The sequence below is a fragment of the Biomphalaria glabrata genome, chromosome 13, assembly GCF_947242115.1.
Source record: "Biomphalaria glabrata chromosome 13, xgBioGlab47.1, whole genome shotgun sequence".
NCBI classification, from domain to species: Eukaryota; Metazoa; Mollusca; class Gastropoda; family Planorbidae; genus Biomphalaria; species Biomphalaria glabrata.
Genome location: NC_074723.1, coordinates 15,681,728 through 15,700,684, shown reverse-complemented (window position 1 = coordinate 15,700,684; position 18,957 = coordinate 15,681,728). Strand labels below are relative to the sequence as shown.

Sequence of the window (18,957 nt, the reverse complement as noted above, 5' to 3'; positions counted from 1 at the left end):
AAATAAAACTAAACGCGTGAAGATGACGGGAGAGTATTTTCTGTTAAATCTAGAAATCAGAGGCGTAGTGGAGAGGGGGGGCAAGGAGAAAAAGATGCCCCGGGCGCCACATTCAGGGGGGCGCCACACGCAGCCTTTATTTCTATGTGATATTCAGGGAAAATAAGGGGAGGCCAATAATGTACCTTGCCCCGGGCGCACGTTTTTGCTCACTACGTCTCTGCTAGAGAACCAAGGAATATGTTTACACAAAATATAAGGAGGCTCGGAAACCTTTACTTAAACTTACTGACTCCCTATGTAATAATACTGTCGATGTCTCTCTGATGCAAAGACTTCAATAACCTTTTAAGTCAGTGTTATAGAAAAAAATACATTTTGATCTTAGCACATGATGATGTTTAAATCAACGATTTTAAAATTACTTGCTGAGTCACCAAAAGCCTTGCTTTGTTACTAATGTTTCAGTTAATCCTTTCAAAACGAGAGTAAAATTAAATACATATATAAATACTGTAAAATTTAGCAAAAAAGATAATATATAGACCTTTTAAGTAGCCAGCTGATCCTACCAGAATCCTATTGAAGGTAACTCCGTTACAAACTCTTGGTATTAGGTTACAATAGTCATGAACCTTTGTTGAATACGTTTAGTTCTGATACATTAGAAGATCTCTAGCATTTTCTGAAGTATCAAAGTCTCTGTTCATAAATCTTCCTTGTTTGTTGGTTGTTGTTTTTTTGTCGTTTGTTTCATTGACTTCAGATTTGTCGTTTTTTTTTCTTCTTTAAAAGCACATAGCTGACATGGGCCAGTCAAACATAGCGTATGTTAAGTCCTGGGCTCATCTGCATGTTTTTAGGACTAGAACTTTCTGAATTTGTAATTGTTTGAGCCGACTATTTCATAAAACTTCCTTCACTTTATTCATATTTTTAACGGCACATGACAGGAAAATATAGCCGAAATTTATTTTGTGTGGCTTGTCTGCGTGCTAATATGTTTATATTGGGTCATTGTTTATTGTGAATGTTTTGTGAGAAAGTTATTAACAGGAAGTGAGGCAATAAAGTGATAAGTCTTCTATGTCTACTTGTATTAACACAACGTCTCTGTTATTATTAATGTTATTATTAATTAATGTCTACAGTGATTGATTTATTTATCTGTGACAACAGAACAGTCTGACCGTCAATCTGCCATGTTTAGATCATACAAACTAGAAAGTATTTTCAACATTCAATTCTATGTTATTTTGCAGTTGCAAGTATAAGTGCAACATCTCCTCTTTGTTCGCTGAAACTATTTTGTTTCTAAAATTTAATATGTAAGCCATTTTCCTTCATACACCCTTTTCGAAACTATATATAGGACTTCATAACAACAAATTTAAACAAGATTACAAAGAGAGTTTGTGTTACACAAACTCAGAGGCGGCCCCCTCGAAGTCGGATCCCTGTCGGATCTGCATATTCGCAAATAATATTCAAGAAGTGATTTAATTTTGATGTAAAATGTTTTACATGTTTCGGATGTTCCTTCAGAGTTGAAGATAATTACTTCCTAGTCCAAACCTCCCGCAGGACGACGGGGGATGGGAGCGGGCAGGGTTTGAACCCTGGACCATCCATAAATCTGAACGACAGTCTAGCGCGAAAACCGCACGACCAGGCAGCCATCCGATGGTCAAAAGTAATAATGTTTCAAAGATTCATTTGCCGTAAATTTAAATTTAAATTAAATAAAAAAATAGTAGATTAGTTTTAGTATATTAAAACATTACAATATTGATCAAAACGTTTGGAAATGAAAATCTACACTTTTTTTTTACACTTTAAGTTTAGAAATTGAAATTCTACATCTTAATCTAGTCTATTTTAGTCTAAACTAGATCTAGAAATTCTAGATATAGACTCTAAAATAATTTTAATTAGAATATAAATCCAGATCTAGATATACTGTAATAAAAATCTAGATCTAGTTTAAAAAATCTAGATCTAGTTTAAAAAATCTAGATTAGATCTAAATCAAGATATCATTCCTTTTTTAAACTCGAGTCACATAACGAGGCTTAATAAACATTACTATACCGAGTTCTTTTTTCATTTCATTTGAAGAATTAATTCCATATAACGTCAGAGGAAAAAAAAAACACTACGTCACACGGCCTAGCTAGACTAAAAATCGCATTCATCGATACGAGCCATTTATCGAGTGTTCATTGACTTTGGTGCACCGAGTGCGTTCTTTAAGCATTAGAATTCATTCCATATGACGTCAAAGGAAAAAAAAACACTACGTCACACGGCCTAGCTAGAATAAAAATCGCCTTCATCATTACGAGCCATTTATCGAGTGTTCATACACATTAGTGCACCGAGTGCGTTCTTTTAGCATTTCTTTTAAAGAATTCATTCCATATGACGTCAAAGGAAAAAAAAACTACATCGCACGGCTTAGTTAGACTAAAATATGTTTTTATTAATACAAGCAATTTTTCGAGGGTTAATAGACATTGGTGCGTTCTTTTAACATTACATTTAAAGAGTCCATTCATATGACGTCAAAGAAAAAAAATTCCATTACCTCACAATAGGCTAGTACCGGTACCATAAAAAAATGTCTTTATTTACACGAGATATTTAACGAGGGTTCATAGACATTGATGCACTGAGTTCTAATAGAATTTATTTAAAAAGGATCAAAGCCGCATTGTTTTTGCGTTTTGTCTGTCAGTCGGTCTGTCCGTCATCTTGATATAAAAAAAAAACAACAACTAAAAGTTATTAAAAATTGATTAACCTTTATTCTACGTTTCAAAACATCGCAATAATTTTTGGGTATGAACACAATTGAAAAGTTTATATAATAAATTGTTCCGGATGTTTGTATAAATAGTAAAAGAAAAAGAGAATTTCAGATAAATGAAATACCGTTCATTAAATTTTTTGGATGGTCTCGTATAAAAATTAGATGTACTACAGCCATGTGGAGAGATTTTCATGCCTTACTTTGGTGTTTGGATTCTGTTTTCCTCAAAAATCGGAACATAATATTAACGATAATTAGATTTTTTAATGTTTTAGGTAGAAAGTTAAATGTACTGTAAGAGAGTAGTGAGTTAAAATATTTTTCATAAAAATCCGTAAAAACATTATTTCGTAAATGAGAAGATTATTTGTTTATTAATTAGAAGAGGGAGTTCAAACAATTATTTGGCGTTAGTAGATTTTTAAATAAATTCGGAAATTTCTGGCGACGATTTGTAAGAAACAAAATCCGGAACTTTCTTTATCGATTACAAAACTTCTATGTTATGTTTTAGCAAAAAAATTAAATTTCTAAAAAGTAATTTTCAGTAATCAATTCTAGTAAATTACTTTTTTTTAAAGCCCTGAATAACCTATTGTCGATATTTTTAAAATTTGTTTAAAGATGAAAATACGGAACAGTTTGATATTGATAACCAAATTATAGTGACGCATTGTCAAATAATATAAGTGTAATATTAGTAAATTATGCGATTTCAAACAATCATTAGGCATAATTCATGTTTTATAAAACAATATCCGGAACATTTTTACACTTAATGAAATATAGGTCAGTATAGAGATTTTGATTTAGCATTAATATGCTATTTACATAAAAAAAACGAAACAACATATTATTAATAATGTGTTTTTGCAACGCTTAAGCATGGAAATTGAATGTAATATAAATTAGAAGAGCAAACAAACATTTGTTGGGGTTGATTAGTTTTGCACAAAAAAATCCGGAACAATTAATTTTTAGATACTTAAAACTATTGAGATGTTACGGGAGGAACATTAAAGTGTAAATCAGATTTTCAATAGCTTTTAGAGTTCTAGTTTTTTTTTTATCTAATCGTGACGGACAGACCGACCAACAGACAAAACGCACAAAAATAATCTTCTTTTATTCGGATGGGGGCACTAAAGAAACAAATAAATAAAATCTGATTTTTTAAAAAAGTTTAAGGAATTGGTTTAGCACCTGGTCATGTAGCGACGTTACGCAACTGCACGAAAATCACTGCATAAAAAGTCCATTAAAAAAAATGTGCGTGATATTTACATACAAAATGCATTATTAGCCTATATAAACAAACAGAAATGTTTTCTTTTAATTTTAGCAGCTAGTTGACCAGAAAAAACATCTTTAACTATTATTTATATTTGTTGTAAACATTTCCTGTACATTTTAAAAATATATTTGACTTAGTGATACTGAAAATACACAAAAATTGCCCATCTTTGTTAGCATATTGTAACATTGCCTCCCTTACATTTACGTAATTGTTTTCGAATTGGTGTATTTTTTTTTTGAAAAAATCGCTTGCATAATTAATTTTATAAATTAAACGGTTTGCTTTTAGAAAACCAAAAGTAGCCGTTGCATCTAAACTTTTCAAGCCGCATTTAATGATGAAATAATATTTTTCATATCTCTTCTAGTTTTCGAGATCTGAGTGTGACAGACGGACAGACGGACAGACGGACATTTTGCACAAACCTAATAGCGGCTTTTTCCCCTTACGGGGGCCGCTAAAAATTGAAATAAAATTAAAAATATAGAAATAGCAGAATACAAGCCAATGTAACGTACGCAATGTCTGCTTCTAAAGGAAGAAAACTATTTCTGTTGTGTATCTTTAGGGACGCTGTTTCTTGTAACTAGGATTTAAGGCTGCTTTGATCCTTTGTTAATTAAAATGTTAAAATGTTAAAATTCTAATGATTGAATCATTAATCCTGAACAAATTAATTTAGATGTGTTTTAAAAAATAATGTAATTATTTTCAAGAAAAGTTTACTGTGATTTAAACCTAGCCAAGATCTATTTAGCATGTTACGGGAAGATTAATTATGACTTAGGGTAGATATAAACAAGAGAGAGAGAGATTGAGAAGACAGAGAGAGATTTATAAATGAATGAGAAGAGAGAGAGAGAGAAAGATCAATGCCCATGCCTATGAGTCAATGTGTTGTAAAATATTTAATATAAAAGCGGTAATGTATGACCGAATGGTCAATGCAAGCTAAGGTTAAAACACTGATACAATATAATAATGCTAATTGCAATATTGATACCATATAAACATCAAGGTCTTGTGGGTATGTGAGTATACATGTTATATAAGACTTAATGAGAATAACTTCTATTTTATCACATATGTCGATATATTGAAAATATCTAATCATTTTCGAAAGAAATAAAATACTAAATGGTTGCATATGTAATTCGAAACTTTGCAGTATATTAGAAGTTTTAAAAAATGATTTTTTTCTATCAAAATGTGTAACCTTTAAGAGAAAGATTAGCCATGAAATCGAGATGCTACAGAAAGATTCCACGTATCCCCTACAAAGACCACATCACACATGAGAAAATCCATCACAGGATTACAATGGTAATCGAGCACAATGACGACCCCTGAGACTCTAACCATTGCGAAAAAAAAAAGACAAATTAAGATTGTACGGCCATATCACGAAATCCACAGAACTCAAAAAGCCCATTCTACAGGTAACAGTACCAGTGCAAAGAAGGAGAGGAAGACAAAAGAAACGATGGCAGCACAATGTCAAAAAATGAACAGGCCAGTCAATGAACATGCCTTTCATCCTAGCAAAAGACTGAGAGGAATACAGACAGACGGTCAACAGATCCTGTATGGTTTCATATAGTGGTGTGTGTGTGCGTTTCTATGGTGACGGTGAGAAGACGTTAGCGATTGGTTGTGAATGATGCAACATAGGTGGCATTGTCGTAGTTTGATCTTAGTTAGGACAGACGACTCCAGAACGTGAGACTGAAAGGTTGTGTTATTGTAATGAGATCTGTTAAGAAATAGTATTACTAAAGTCTACTACATTTATTTGATCTCATATTAACTTGATTTTGTCTATATTATAAATAAAGTTATATTTATTTTTGTTCACAAAAGGAAGTTTTTCAACTTATTTGAAGTCTTATTAATATATATTACACCTACAACGGTTTAGATGTCTACCAGCAGTTTGGTGCTACAAGTCAAAGACCGGTAACAACAAGTGTCCCATCGGTCCAAAAGACTAACGGACAAATGAAGGTAATGACTTAAAAAAAAAATGTGTTTTATAGTACAACGTCCTCCCCATGTGGTGGACATCGATCAATGACAGTTTTCATATAAAAATACATTAATTAGAACGAAACAGAAATGAAAGAAAAACAGCAGAAGACTTTGATTATGATTCATGAAGGTTCAAAAGATGTGGACACTCTATTTCCAATACAACAGAATTTTACACTCTGCTGTAATGATCACACTGTAATACACCGGCTGTAAAACTCACAGTGTAATACAAAGACCAATTAGACGGACGTCTGAAAGACTCGAATTTGTTTTTTTTCCTCTTGTGGTCTCCGTAAAGATATGCAAACAAAAAGATATCATTTAATGAGGTCATCAAGACCTCAACAGACACAAAGAAGACGCTATTTGATCCGCATGCCTGGGTGCGATTAACGAGCTAATATGAACTATATAATTAGAGTATTTACAGAATAAATTCATTATAATGGTTTTATGGGAAACTGATTCTGATCTAGATCAAACACGTGGGATTTCCAGCATTTTTATTCATATCACTGACCTTTATAAGTGAGCCCGATATTGGACTTGAACATTGCAGCAATTCCTGTACAGCTGCTCTTTTAGAAAAGTAACAAATATCGTACTGAAATAATTTCTTATTAGATCTCGAACGTTCTATACGTGATTATCTTTTTTTTTTTTTTGTAAACTCGAAATACAGACAAGGGAAAAAGTTGTGCAGGAATGAAGAGTTTTTTTTTTCACAATGTAAGTCTAAAACAACGGGACGAACTGTGCAAAGGTTTTGCTGCTCAACTGAATTTCCGTCGAGTTTTCTTAGGTGCCGAATAAAGCCGGCGAGTTGTATTTCGAGCATCACTGGATTGGAGAGACTTTATAAACTGAGCAATGTTTTGAAACTAAGCTGACCGTAATAGAGTTTGTCTCTCCTCGTTATTTTCTAAGCATGACTAGACTTAATACTTTCTTTCTAAAACTTCACAGCTTCTAAGAATGTTTTGTTTTCAAGTACGTTTTGAATGTTCTCCTAGGAATGTCTAACGGCAGGGCCCTGACCGGGTCGATGTGTATTCGGGTGCCACAAGCCATTTCTATATAGGTGTTGCCTCTCAAAAATTTCTCTCCAACTAATTCAAAATTCACTAACACACCTCATCTGCCCCTACTATCATTCCCGTGCACCTGTTGACCAGGCGCTCACCCCCTCTTGATAGTCAGGGTCAACTTCTCAATAACTGAGGTCAAATGAACCTCCAAAATTTCGCCCCACCACAGTTATAAATAAACAACGGTTTGTGACATCAGGCAAATATCACGCCTCAATGTTTTGTCTGGTAAGGCTAACTGTCGGTAACAGCACAGCATAAATCAAATAAAGGCAAGAAATCAAAAGACACTAATGGATTGGACTTATGATACGAAGAACAACATGAAGTATTGCAAAACATGCTTTGGACTGGAACTCACACAATGTAAGAGAAAGGTTATGGCACCAAAGCAAGTATGGAGGAGAACAGAAGCACGAGAAGAACAAAACGGCAGGATGGACATTGACCCAACTGAGGTGTAGGGCCTAAACAGAGTCGGTTGGCGAAGTGATGTTGTTGCCCTATGCTCCTCTAGAAGACAAAATGATAAAGTTAAAGTAAATCTACTGTCTGTCAAACGCTAATTCTACACTGTCCATGACGTGAGTATCACCTGAACAAAATTTCTCCTTTGACTGCGCTGTGCTGCTGTAGCTCTAGGCTGTGGTTATAAACTCCAATGCTGTTCTGGATCAGGAGGGCGATCACGGGAATGACGGACACTAACATAATCATCAGAGCGTGGTTACGTCGACCTTTCTGGGTGGATAAGTTGGCACACCTGGAGAAGAGATCACGTGGGAGGGGAATCAGTTTTATACAAAAAAATGAGTTTAAAAAAAAAAGACTCGCTATAAAATCCGAAATGGGTTCGTACTACTTAAAATACTATATCTTAGTAGTTTTCCGGTTTGTTTGTGTTTCTCTTTTGTTTGGACGTCCATGTCTACATTTAAAGAAATAAAATGAAACTATCTCCTACTAGTTACATTACAAACCAGAAAAAAATATTTTAGTAAACATCATTTTATCCGTAATTTTACATTCTTTGAAATCCACAAATCATTGGAATTCCTGACCTGAGAAGTCCGGTACGGACAACAACGTCCGAGTCGACAGTAGTCTCATGCTCTTTGTCCAGTGACACTCTTGTAGCTGCATTCGTTTTCCTGATTTGTCTGACAACACTTGCATCATTCACTTCGTGCTACAAGATACAAGATATAAACTGTTGAGTTTGTTTGCATTGCATTACAGCAGTTTGATTATGTCAACTCTGAGAAAATACCTGTCTTTATCCGGGAGGTGGGGTTGACTACTAAAATTTGATTTGAGATTGGGCAAAGTAATTGTAAATATATACATATTTATAACAGATTTTTTTTATTAAATTATATAAATTGTTACTATTTATTTTGACAAGGGACAGTACTCGTACACGCAAATATGACCCCTGTTATGGTCAAGTGATCGCAAACCTTCGATGACCAGATACAGAGTGTGTAAGGCAGTTCAGTACAGAGGCGAGGAGACCGGGACTGTTAGCCAGCCATGCTAGTCCGGGAGGAGTGAGTCATCGAGTGAAGCAGTACGAGTCCAGGATGAGATAGAGAGATAGTAACATTTGTTTATTGTGTCGCCAATTGCGTCATATTGGCTGTTATTTATTTATTTACTCATGAAAGAATCACATTATTTTGGAACTCTTGTTGTCAAGTTCTAGAGTAAGATGTATTTTGTTGAGCAGTATTGGCAGAAGTGCTGATTAGGAGAGAGAATCGAAACAATATTGATACAAATTACCGTTGTTTTTTACATCTTAAAAATAAATTTTACAAAAATCAAGTAATGAATTAGGATGTTTTTCAACGTCAAAATGATTCAATTTTTTTTCCAGACAATCATTCAAATAACCCCAGAACCGCACAAAATAAGCCCACTAATTGAAAACTTAATTGGTTCAGACTGAGTCTTAAAAATAAACCAAGGCGTGTACTTTAGCAGCATTCTGGCTACAAATACAACTTGTGTATCCGATTTCAACAGAAACAGTTTTAAAATACATTTTGCCTTTTCCAATTTCTTATTTATGTGAAATTGTTTTTAAGCATTTGTAGACATTAAGTTGAGAATTAGAACAGGCTGTCAGGCGTGGAACAGCATATCAGTTTTAACAACCAAGGAACCGAACTCTATGATCTGTTATCTCAACATAAACACTTTTTTTCTTTCCATGCACGTACATTCTGGGGAGGAGGGGGCCAAGGGTACTCAGTGTTACAAAAATTATAAAAGAGGTTACGCATATATCAAAAGTTTGGGAAACACTGCAATACAGCATTATTATGATGTAGTATTCATGATTTATAATTAGCTTTTCTAAACTGGTGTTGTTGTTTTGTTTTTTTATAATTCTTCAGATATTTGATATTTAACACGTTGCGTTAAAGATTAATTTCAATCAGACTCCGAGTTTATTCAAAAACTCCCTTCAAAGATCAAAGATTGACTCCAATCAATGACTGACTCGAATCAATGATTCATTCAAATCAATAAGTGACTCCAGTAACTTACTTTAATCAATGATTGATTACAATTAATGACTGACTCCAGTCAATGACTGACTTTAATAACAATCAAATCAATGACTGACTCCAATCAATGTTGGCTCCAATCAATGAATGACTTAAATTACAGACTGACTTCATTCAAAGACTAGCATCTATCAAAGGCAGACGGATGTCTACAAAAAGGATAGCAATAAAGTTCTAAGCTTAAAAGCTCCAAATATATTTAGATACTTACTAAAAGAAACTTAAGCGTTATTCGACGTCTACCCTTTATAACCAAATGCATCACAAAACGTGTATGGTATATATATTAAATACAAAACATTAAAACTGCAGGTAGCTCTTTTTCAGAGCTACCAAACATCTGTTTAATACATGTATTGAAATTCCTCTTATGGGATTTATTAAGCGTATTCATTTATTTCTATATGTCTACAAACCTGTGGAGCTGTTTCTTGATATTCCTGGCAGATGTTATCTGGAGATTTTCTTAAGTTAGTGGGAGAAATGATTTTCAGGATTGAAGGTTTCGGTGATTGTGTTAAGTCGTTCGCAGATCCAACAAAAGTCGGAGAATTACTAGCAACACTGTCAGTAATATCAGAGCAAAATGTTACCGCCTTAGTTGGCTCTGAGGAAGCATCTTTAGTATTGAAGTTTACTTTTCTTAATGAGGCTGGCTTATCACCTCTGACTCGCAAGTTACTAAATAGAACGGCGCTGTGAGAGTCCACTCTCTGTTGGTTCGAGTCTCTCGTTGGTGAAGCTAAAGAGCTTATGTTTAGGATGGAAGAAGAAATGGAATAAATGGAAGGCGTTTTTTCACCATTATTGCTGTTTTGATTGGCTGTGTCGTTGTTTGGATTAGTTGGAGAGTTATTGAGGACGTACTTCTCGGGATGGAAGGTTGAGGATTCGACAAATATTTCGGATCTAGTCAGCACGGGTTGTCTTCTCTTGACCACATCGTTATTTTGGTTGCAGGATGAGTATTTATCCGAGGTTTCAATAGAAAAGGTTTTCAGGGGAGTCAAATGGTTTGTAGGTGTTACTGATGCAGTTTCGTGTATCCAGACACTGGATCTATTGTAGCCGTTAGAGGCTGGAACTGGGTTTAAGCTTATTTCGGATATGTTGTCCCAGTTACCTGAAGTAACGGAGTCGATGGTCAACTCTCTGAGGAGGTAACCGTGAAGTGTCTCGTCTTCTTTCTCTCGCATTCTCTGAGAATTAGAGAGATCTTTTAACGTAGCCGGGGTATCCAAAGTGCTGGCCGAAATCAGTGCTGGGTCAGCGGTCAGACTCACGAGACGGTCATCGCCAGTCATTGCTTCCAACTGGACATTGAAATTGTTTGGTCTGAAGAATACAAAAAAAAACAAATATGTAAATGCGATCAATGAACCATAACGACAATGAACCACCTTCATGCACAAATATTTAAGATAAGATTTACAATATCTATAGAAAAGAAATTATTTTAAGATCGATGAAACGGATTAAACGATGATAAAAGTATTGATTAAAAATCAATCAGGTACTGCAGACTGAACAAGCACATTCGTTTTCCTAACCAACAGCTAATCATTACGATTGAAAGCTTGGTCAGGTTAGCTTCACTTGTATTTGTAGGTCAAAAACACTTAAAATGTTGGTCCCGATGGTGTTACATTTATATATGTATTTATGTTTATGTCTGTTGTGTGTGTGTTTGTTTGTAGTCTCCCTTGTTCTACTGTTCCGTATGTTCACGTGTTCACGGTTTACTCTTTAAGTGTGTCAGTAGTGTGTAGTCACTGTGTATTAGTCTCTGCTGGTTGTTCTCTCTTTGTTTCACGTTAATAAAAATGGAGTGTAACTTTTAATTAAACATCAGTATTGTTAGTGTATTGTGATAATATAAGTGATGGATTGAAAATTCAACCTTACTTAGCCAGCAGGTAGTCTTTAAAGTGGTGAGGTCTTAAAAATGGTGAAAGTTAAAGTCAATATCAAGGTATCATTGAAGCTGAACCAAGGGCAAAGATATATTTTTCTCTCATTCCTGTTTATTTGGGATATCTCAATGTCTTCATTCACAGCTTTTGTTTTATTTAATCTATCCATCTATCTATCCATCTATCTATCCAATCTATCTATCTATCTATCTATCTATCTATCTATCTATCTATCTATCTATCTATCTATCTATCCATCTATCTATCTATCTATCTATCTATCCATCCATCTATCTATCTATCTATCTATCTATCTATCTATCTATCTATCTATCTATCTATCTATCTATCTATCTATATCTATCTAAACTATCTATCTAATCTAATCTATCTATCTAATCTATCTATCTAATCTATCTATCTATCTATCTATCTATCTATCTATCTATCTATCTATCTATCTATCTATCTATCTATCTATCTATCTATCTATCTAATCTATCTATCTAATCTATCTATCTATCTATCTATCTATCTATCTATCTATCTATCTATCTATCTATCTATGTAATCTAACTATCTATGTAATCTATCTATGTAATCTATCTATCTATATATATATATATCTATCTAATCTTACTATCTATCTAATCTATCTATCTAATCTATCTATCTAATCTATCTATCTAATCTATCTATCTAATCTATCTATCAAATCTATCTATCAAATCTATCTATCTAATCTATCTATCTATCTATGTATCTAATCTAATCTATCTATCTAATCTAATCTAATTTAATCTAATCTATCTATCTAATCTATATATCTATCTATCTATCTAATCTATCTATTTAATCTATATTTCTAATCTATCTATCTAATCTATCTATCTAATCTATCTATCTAATCTATCTATCTAATCTATCTATCTAATCTATCTAATCTTTCACAAGGTCCAAAAGGGCTTGCAAAGATCTTCCTTCATGGAACAGAACCAGAAAGAAGAAGACAACATTTAAAATTGGGCGTGGCTAGAGATTCTATTCAAGGCAATAGACAGAGAGGAATGAAGAAAGACGGTCGGTAGATTCTATTTGCTGCCTTAACATTTCAACAGATTCTTATTCCTTAGTCTGTTGAAATGTTATATCTATCTATTAGTCAGGAAGTTTCAGCACAAAACATAATTCATTTACTCTCTTTGAAACAGAAACAATAAAAAAAAAGAAAAATATAGGCCATTCTATTTTAGGAGTCAGTTCTCTGATGTCGGTCACTTGAGCAGCTTACTTAACTGGCACGAAATCTTTGTCAGGGTGGGGAGGGGTGTAAAATCGTTAGCACATCCAGTCTGTAAAATTGTCAACAAAAAAATAAAATTAAATCTTTTATTTCTTTCACTTTGGAACCAGATAATATTCTTCTTCTCAAGTGAACAGTTAATGAGGTAATGGATATCTGTAAACTATCATTTTTTTAACGTCTGCTCTAGATACGGACAAAATAATGACTGGCCATCTCAGTCTTGGGCCAATGACGTCATTCAAAGTAATTTAAGTCATTGGTAAGTAAAGATATGAAAGAGTTTGATATGATCCTATGCAAAAGTAAAGGAGAGACTCCTTATTTAACATTAACAGCATACAGTGGCCTAGCTGGGGATTTTGGGGGCCCGGGGACTTCACCTGTTTACGTGCCCCAGCATTTTGAGACATTCGACATCATGATGTGAGATAATGGTGTAGTATTTTATGTAAAATAAATTTCGGACACCCATTTGGGGGACACACTCAAGTGGGGGCCGCCCGGGGGAATTTCAAACCCTACCCTAGATATGCCGCTAGCAGCATAGGCATCTTATAGGTCGGAGGGCCGGCTACCATGTTTCTCTCTAGGAGCCAATCTCTCAACTTCTCATCAGTTCTTCTATTCAATGTTGCAGTAAGATTGTAAAGCTTCAAGTTTGTTCAATAGATTGTTTGATTTTAACGCTTTTGTGTTCATGAGATAATTAATTAATACGTCCTGTAAATGTAGTTATTCCTTTATATTTTTTTATTCTGGCTGTATCTGTGGTTCAAGCCATATAAGGAAATATAAAAAATAATGTATTCCTTGGTATAGTTTGTTTGATGAACTATTGTAAATTAATAAAACCTTTTCACAAACTATGATTTCTAATTAAATATAGGACTGCCAACCACTCATAGGGCTTAGGTTAGAAAGACAGTAGATGTATTCGCCTTCCCCACCCTCACCCAATCGGCTAACAGGGGGACGACATTATATAAAGATCGGTTAAAATATCGATAACAAGTTTTAATTATATAGATCTTTAATTGATTCCGTTAACAAGCTGTGATTTCTATAAATAAATTGGACCGCCCCCCCCCACTCGAAAGTTGATGGTGTGGGGGCGGGATTGATGCCATCGCCACCTCCCCATTCCGCCAAATCGGCCAACATACTAGAGGGGGGGGGGCGAAATAATCTAAAAATAGGTTGAAATATAAATAATTAGTTTATATTATAAACATAAGTAATAAATTCGTATACAAGTTGTGTGTTGTGTGATTTCTGACTAAAATTCGGCCTCCCCCCCCTTTTTGGGAGGTGGGTCGGCCGAGTGGGGGGGGGGGCGATCGCCCCTACCGCCCCCCTCCCTGGATCCGTCAAAGGTCTGATGTTTTTTTAAAATATGGGGCGTATTTCCCCTCATTTAAACACCAAACATTAAAAAAACTTTCAGCGCACTGGTCAACCTTTGTGATGTGGACTGTTTGTATTTGACGGCCAGCTGTAAACATATACACACATCACTACATGCACATGCAAGCTCATTCATCTTTATACATCCCATGGTCAATCTAATTTAATAAGCTCTCATATAACCCCAGGCTTTTTACTCACAAAATCCGTACAGGGTGTTTCTTGTATCGATTAGCTGTGTTTGAATATAGATTTTTTATGCCCTGATTGCGATAGGACCTGGTAAAGCTTTTATAAGCCCTCAAGTCTCCTCTGTCAGTAGTGGCTAGAGCCAATGGTGTGGGACAAATGTGGTTTTTTTTTTGTAGCTAACTCCTTTATTTTTACAGTGCTCCATGTGGAGCTTGGGGCAGAAACCCAACGTGTTTCCGTCTTTCGGATGAGAAAGTTACTTTATGCCAATGTTATAACGACCCTATTAAGACTGAAATTTTGAAATTGTACAGATTAGGCAACACGATTAAGGGCAACATTTTGTTTGTTATTTGTAACTCTCAGTTCGTGTTTTCTAAAGGGTGGATGTCTCAAACAATTGCATTTACCTTTATTATAGTTTTGTTCAGTAACTTGGTTCTCTTTGTTAGTTTGTATTTTTTTGCTGTCGAGTAAATGTTTTAGAATGAGATGTTTCAAAGGAGAGCTAAAGTCGTAATGCCCAACCTAATTCGGGTATTAGTCGGTGCCCGTCTAAACATAAGCCCATAAAGTTTAATGAACCTGTCCGGTGCTCGTGGAAACATCTGCCCATAGAGCTTAATGAACCTGTCCGGTGCTCGTGGAAACATCTGCCCATAGAGCTTAATGAAGCCGCAGAGAATCTCTTTTACTTCGGACTTGATGACATTTTATTGGTGATGCTGACCTCGATGCTAGCCTCCTTCGATCACTAAGCAACCATGGATCATCTCATAGAAATAAGATGAATGCCTGGGCATTAGCTATGCTCGGTACGTACGATTGTTGCCCATACAGCGAATCCCCCTCTGCATACAGCTGATCTATACAAAGTAACGGCGCGATACAGTTTGGGGTCAGCGGCGTCACAATATCTACCAGGTTCCTTTTGTTTTTTGTTGCCCCTCAGGGTTGACTCCTGAAGCCTTTCCCAAGTTTGGTTATAACTGCAAGGCAGCAGGAGTTTGAATTCAGAGTTTTCCTTCTATTGGGTGGGTAGCCATCGATGGCTAACGAGACCCTCCTGCCCGAACCTGACTGGTTTAGGCGCCAGTTACTCGACTTGGCCACTTTTCCTGTCAACGAAAACGTAAGAGCCAGGTGTTGAACTGGTTGTCAGAGGCTATTTAAGACGCATGCCATTAGGAAGCATTTTAGAGGTAGATGAGGGCTTAGGTCTTTCGGCAAGAACCTTACAGAACCATGCAACTCTACGTCATTATTAAATGATATATATTATTTCTATGGTGAATATTTACGCTATTGTAAGTGTATTTGAAAAGCATTATTTTAGTGAATAATTAGTAATAAACATTGCTTTTATAGTCTATTTGATTTCAGTGAATATTTTCATTATGAAACAACCCTTGGATCTCAAACAAACGAAAGAAAGTAAAATGATGATGTTTTTACCGAAGGGTTTGACTTCAAAAGTTAAAGAATTATTATTATCTATTAGGCGAATCTATAAAGCCAAACAAGTTGAAACGTAATTGTGTTTAGCTTGGCTCACAACCACACCCGTTAGTTAAGACTCTTGACTCTAATGGCAAATATCATATACAAAACTAGGTACCGATAAAGCTTCTTATATGGCGGATTTTTGCTAAGGAGTTACTGTTACCAAATTAGTTGTTGAAGTAGTAATAGCTTGTCCATTTCCAGCATAATGTTACGAAACAGAGTTTTCCAGCCATTCAATTATCAAATCTAAAAACAGAGATTAGACCTGATAAAGAAGATAGCATTCCTTGTACTCTTGCAAAGAATGACTCCGAGAATAGTGAATATAATGAATACTCAACACTAAGTTTGGTTTATTTGCACAGACTGTTGTAACAGTTGTGTAGCCTTTCTGTCTGCTGGAGAAAATTGCTTGCTGTCCATGTTCCGTCATGCTTTCTAAATTGTTTCATAAGTAAATATTATGAATATAGTAAATACGCGATAACTTAATGGAAGTCATAATTTAAAAATATGTTATTTAATTATGAAAAGAAATTTGCATTACACAAAACAGAATTGTACATTGTTTCGTGATTTCAATATAGGCTCTAAAGATTTGGCAATGTTCAGCTTCTAAAATTAAGATACAACATACAGATCAGATATTTATATTATGATAACTATTAGCAAAAGCTTGGTAGGCTTACAAACCAAAATAATTTAACAGTTGAGGCAGCTTCATTATGGGCAATTTGCCAATGTACTGAAATACCAAAATTCCGAGAACCGCTGTACTATAAGATACGGTAACAATCGACCCAGTACATTTTTCTCTCAAAGGAAAGAAAAATTTGTCCACCTGCTGTCCCTGGTATTTCGATTCCCAACTCCCACGTGATTGAGCTTCGTCTGCTCGCCGAAAGCTGGTCATAAAATGTTAATGTTTCTTTCAAAATATAAAGCATATGATATACTGCAGTATTGCTTAATCTTTGGAATCAATGTTAATGCCTAATAATGACAATGTTTTCATTCCAAATATTAAAGATGCGTGCAGTGTTTCACATGACTATGGAGACCCAGTTTCGACATGCATATTTCCCGCATCTCGTGCATACAAAGCGCTGTCCGTTAGAGATTTATTTAAGTTTTTTTTCTGTCTTCTGCGCCTGTCTTCAATAACATATAAAAGAATGAACCGGCCTCTCTGTTAATATCCTGTTAAAAACAGCTGCTGACCGGGAAAAGTGGAGGGATTTGGTGACGCGAACTGTCAGAGCACCCCCAACGACGAAAATCAAGGGACAGGTTAGAGATGCTATATGTACGTAATTATTGAGTTTAATAGCAATAACACATCAAAATGTTTAACATCATTATCTTTGGAAGCTATTATCATATGACTTTTATTCTCTACGATGCATCAATTACCACTTAAAATAGCACCAGCCATTGAATGTCACAATTTAGAGATTCGGATAATAACAAGGTAACGAATAGATGACTTTGTAATTAAGTGCCACGAGCTTGCATCTAATAAGCAGAGTGACGGCAAGACATTCTTCTTGAAGAGATTTCAATTGTATAATTATCCGTTATTTCTTTTTCTTCTGGCTTCCAATGAACACAAAATTGTCTGCGGAATAAATTTCTTTCAATTAGAGTGTTATCACATTAAATTTTAGTTGACAAAGCCGACAGTTGTTCAGAGTTTATTAGCTTAATTCTATTTATTAGAACATACACACAGCTGGAACACAAGCATTACTGATTTTTTAAAACAGATAAACAAGAAATTGCTTTTTTTTTTCCCTCCCAAATCCTCTGGAAGATAATAGCAATAACTAGAAAAGTGCGAATTTCTGAGCTTCATCAAGCACAGTGAACAGAATTTGCAAAGGCTCTAATCAGGATTGAAACGTGAGACCCCTTGATAGGTATCAATGAGGCGTATGCTACTCAGCCATACATTAATAGGGTTGAGACAATGTTTCTGTAAACCCTTCAAATATTCTGTAATTCTCGTGCCCACAAGACTTCTTCTAAACTGGTGGTTCATGTTTACTGCTACCCTGAAACTATCACACTGTAATTTACGCTGTGACTCTGGATCTTTATATAGTTAACCTTTCAGACCTTTTGGGCAGATGATGTAAAGGTCATCTGTTTCTCTGGCCTACGGTTAACAAGGGTGTCATGTGGCCAGCACTACGACCATACGCCTTTACTTTCCACAAGTAATGTTAGGTACCCATAAGAGCCGGGTGGACTCAGGGGAGCCCAAAGATCATGAAATTAAAAATCAGTCCTCACCAGGATTCGAACCCGGCCCTTGGTTGGGAAACCAATCGCTTAACCGCTCAGCCACCACTCCTCTGGGTCCATATATATGCGAATATTATGAATAGCTACTCCATATAAGTTGTGCTTGGTCTATGATTAAACTATACGGTGCATTAAGTAGCTAACTATGACATACCAACTAAGTCTAACAACAGCAGACATGAAGTTTATTTATACAACATAATTATAAAATAGGATATTATCACTTTTGTGCGCTCCAGCTATAGATGCTGGGGATATGTAACATGTTCTTGAAAATAGCTTATTGACACAACAACAGAAATCATAGGATATTATCCTCAAACATCAAATCCTCAGAAAATATCTCACGAGTCCTCTTAAAATAAACGTTCACTCTTTACTGGGACTTCCGGTTACTGACCCCCCAAAAGTCTTCCCATCAGGCCAGAACATTTTGACTGTTTACGTGTCTTCGTGAATTCTCAGAAATGAAACTCGCACTTTACAAACGAAGAAGTGACTAGGACGGGATAGTTGTTTCAATGC

General features: G+C 35.2%; 1 protein-coding gene across 1 annotated transcript in view; it reads right to left on the bottom strand.

Moving 5' to 3' along the window:
- Positions 1–18,957, bottom strand: part of LOC106052464 (uncharacterized) — a 129,465-nt gene that overhangs the window by 87,514 nt on the left and 22,994 nt on the right. Inside the window, exons 2-4 of the mRNA XM_056007562.1 lie at positions 10,221–11,139; positions 8,290–8,417; positions 7,824–7,991 (exon numbers count right to left, since the gene is read on the bottom strand). Of these exons, the coding sequence (XP_055863537.1) occupies positions 7,824–7,991; positions 8,290–8,417; positions 10,221–11,108 (1,184 nt within the window). The 5' untranslated portion in view covers positions 11,109–11,139. The remainder of the gene's footprint in view (positions 1–7,823; positions 7,992–8,289; positions 8,418–10,220; positions 11,140–18,957) is intronic.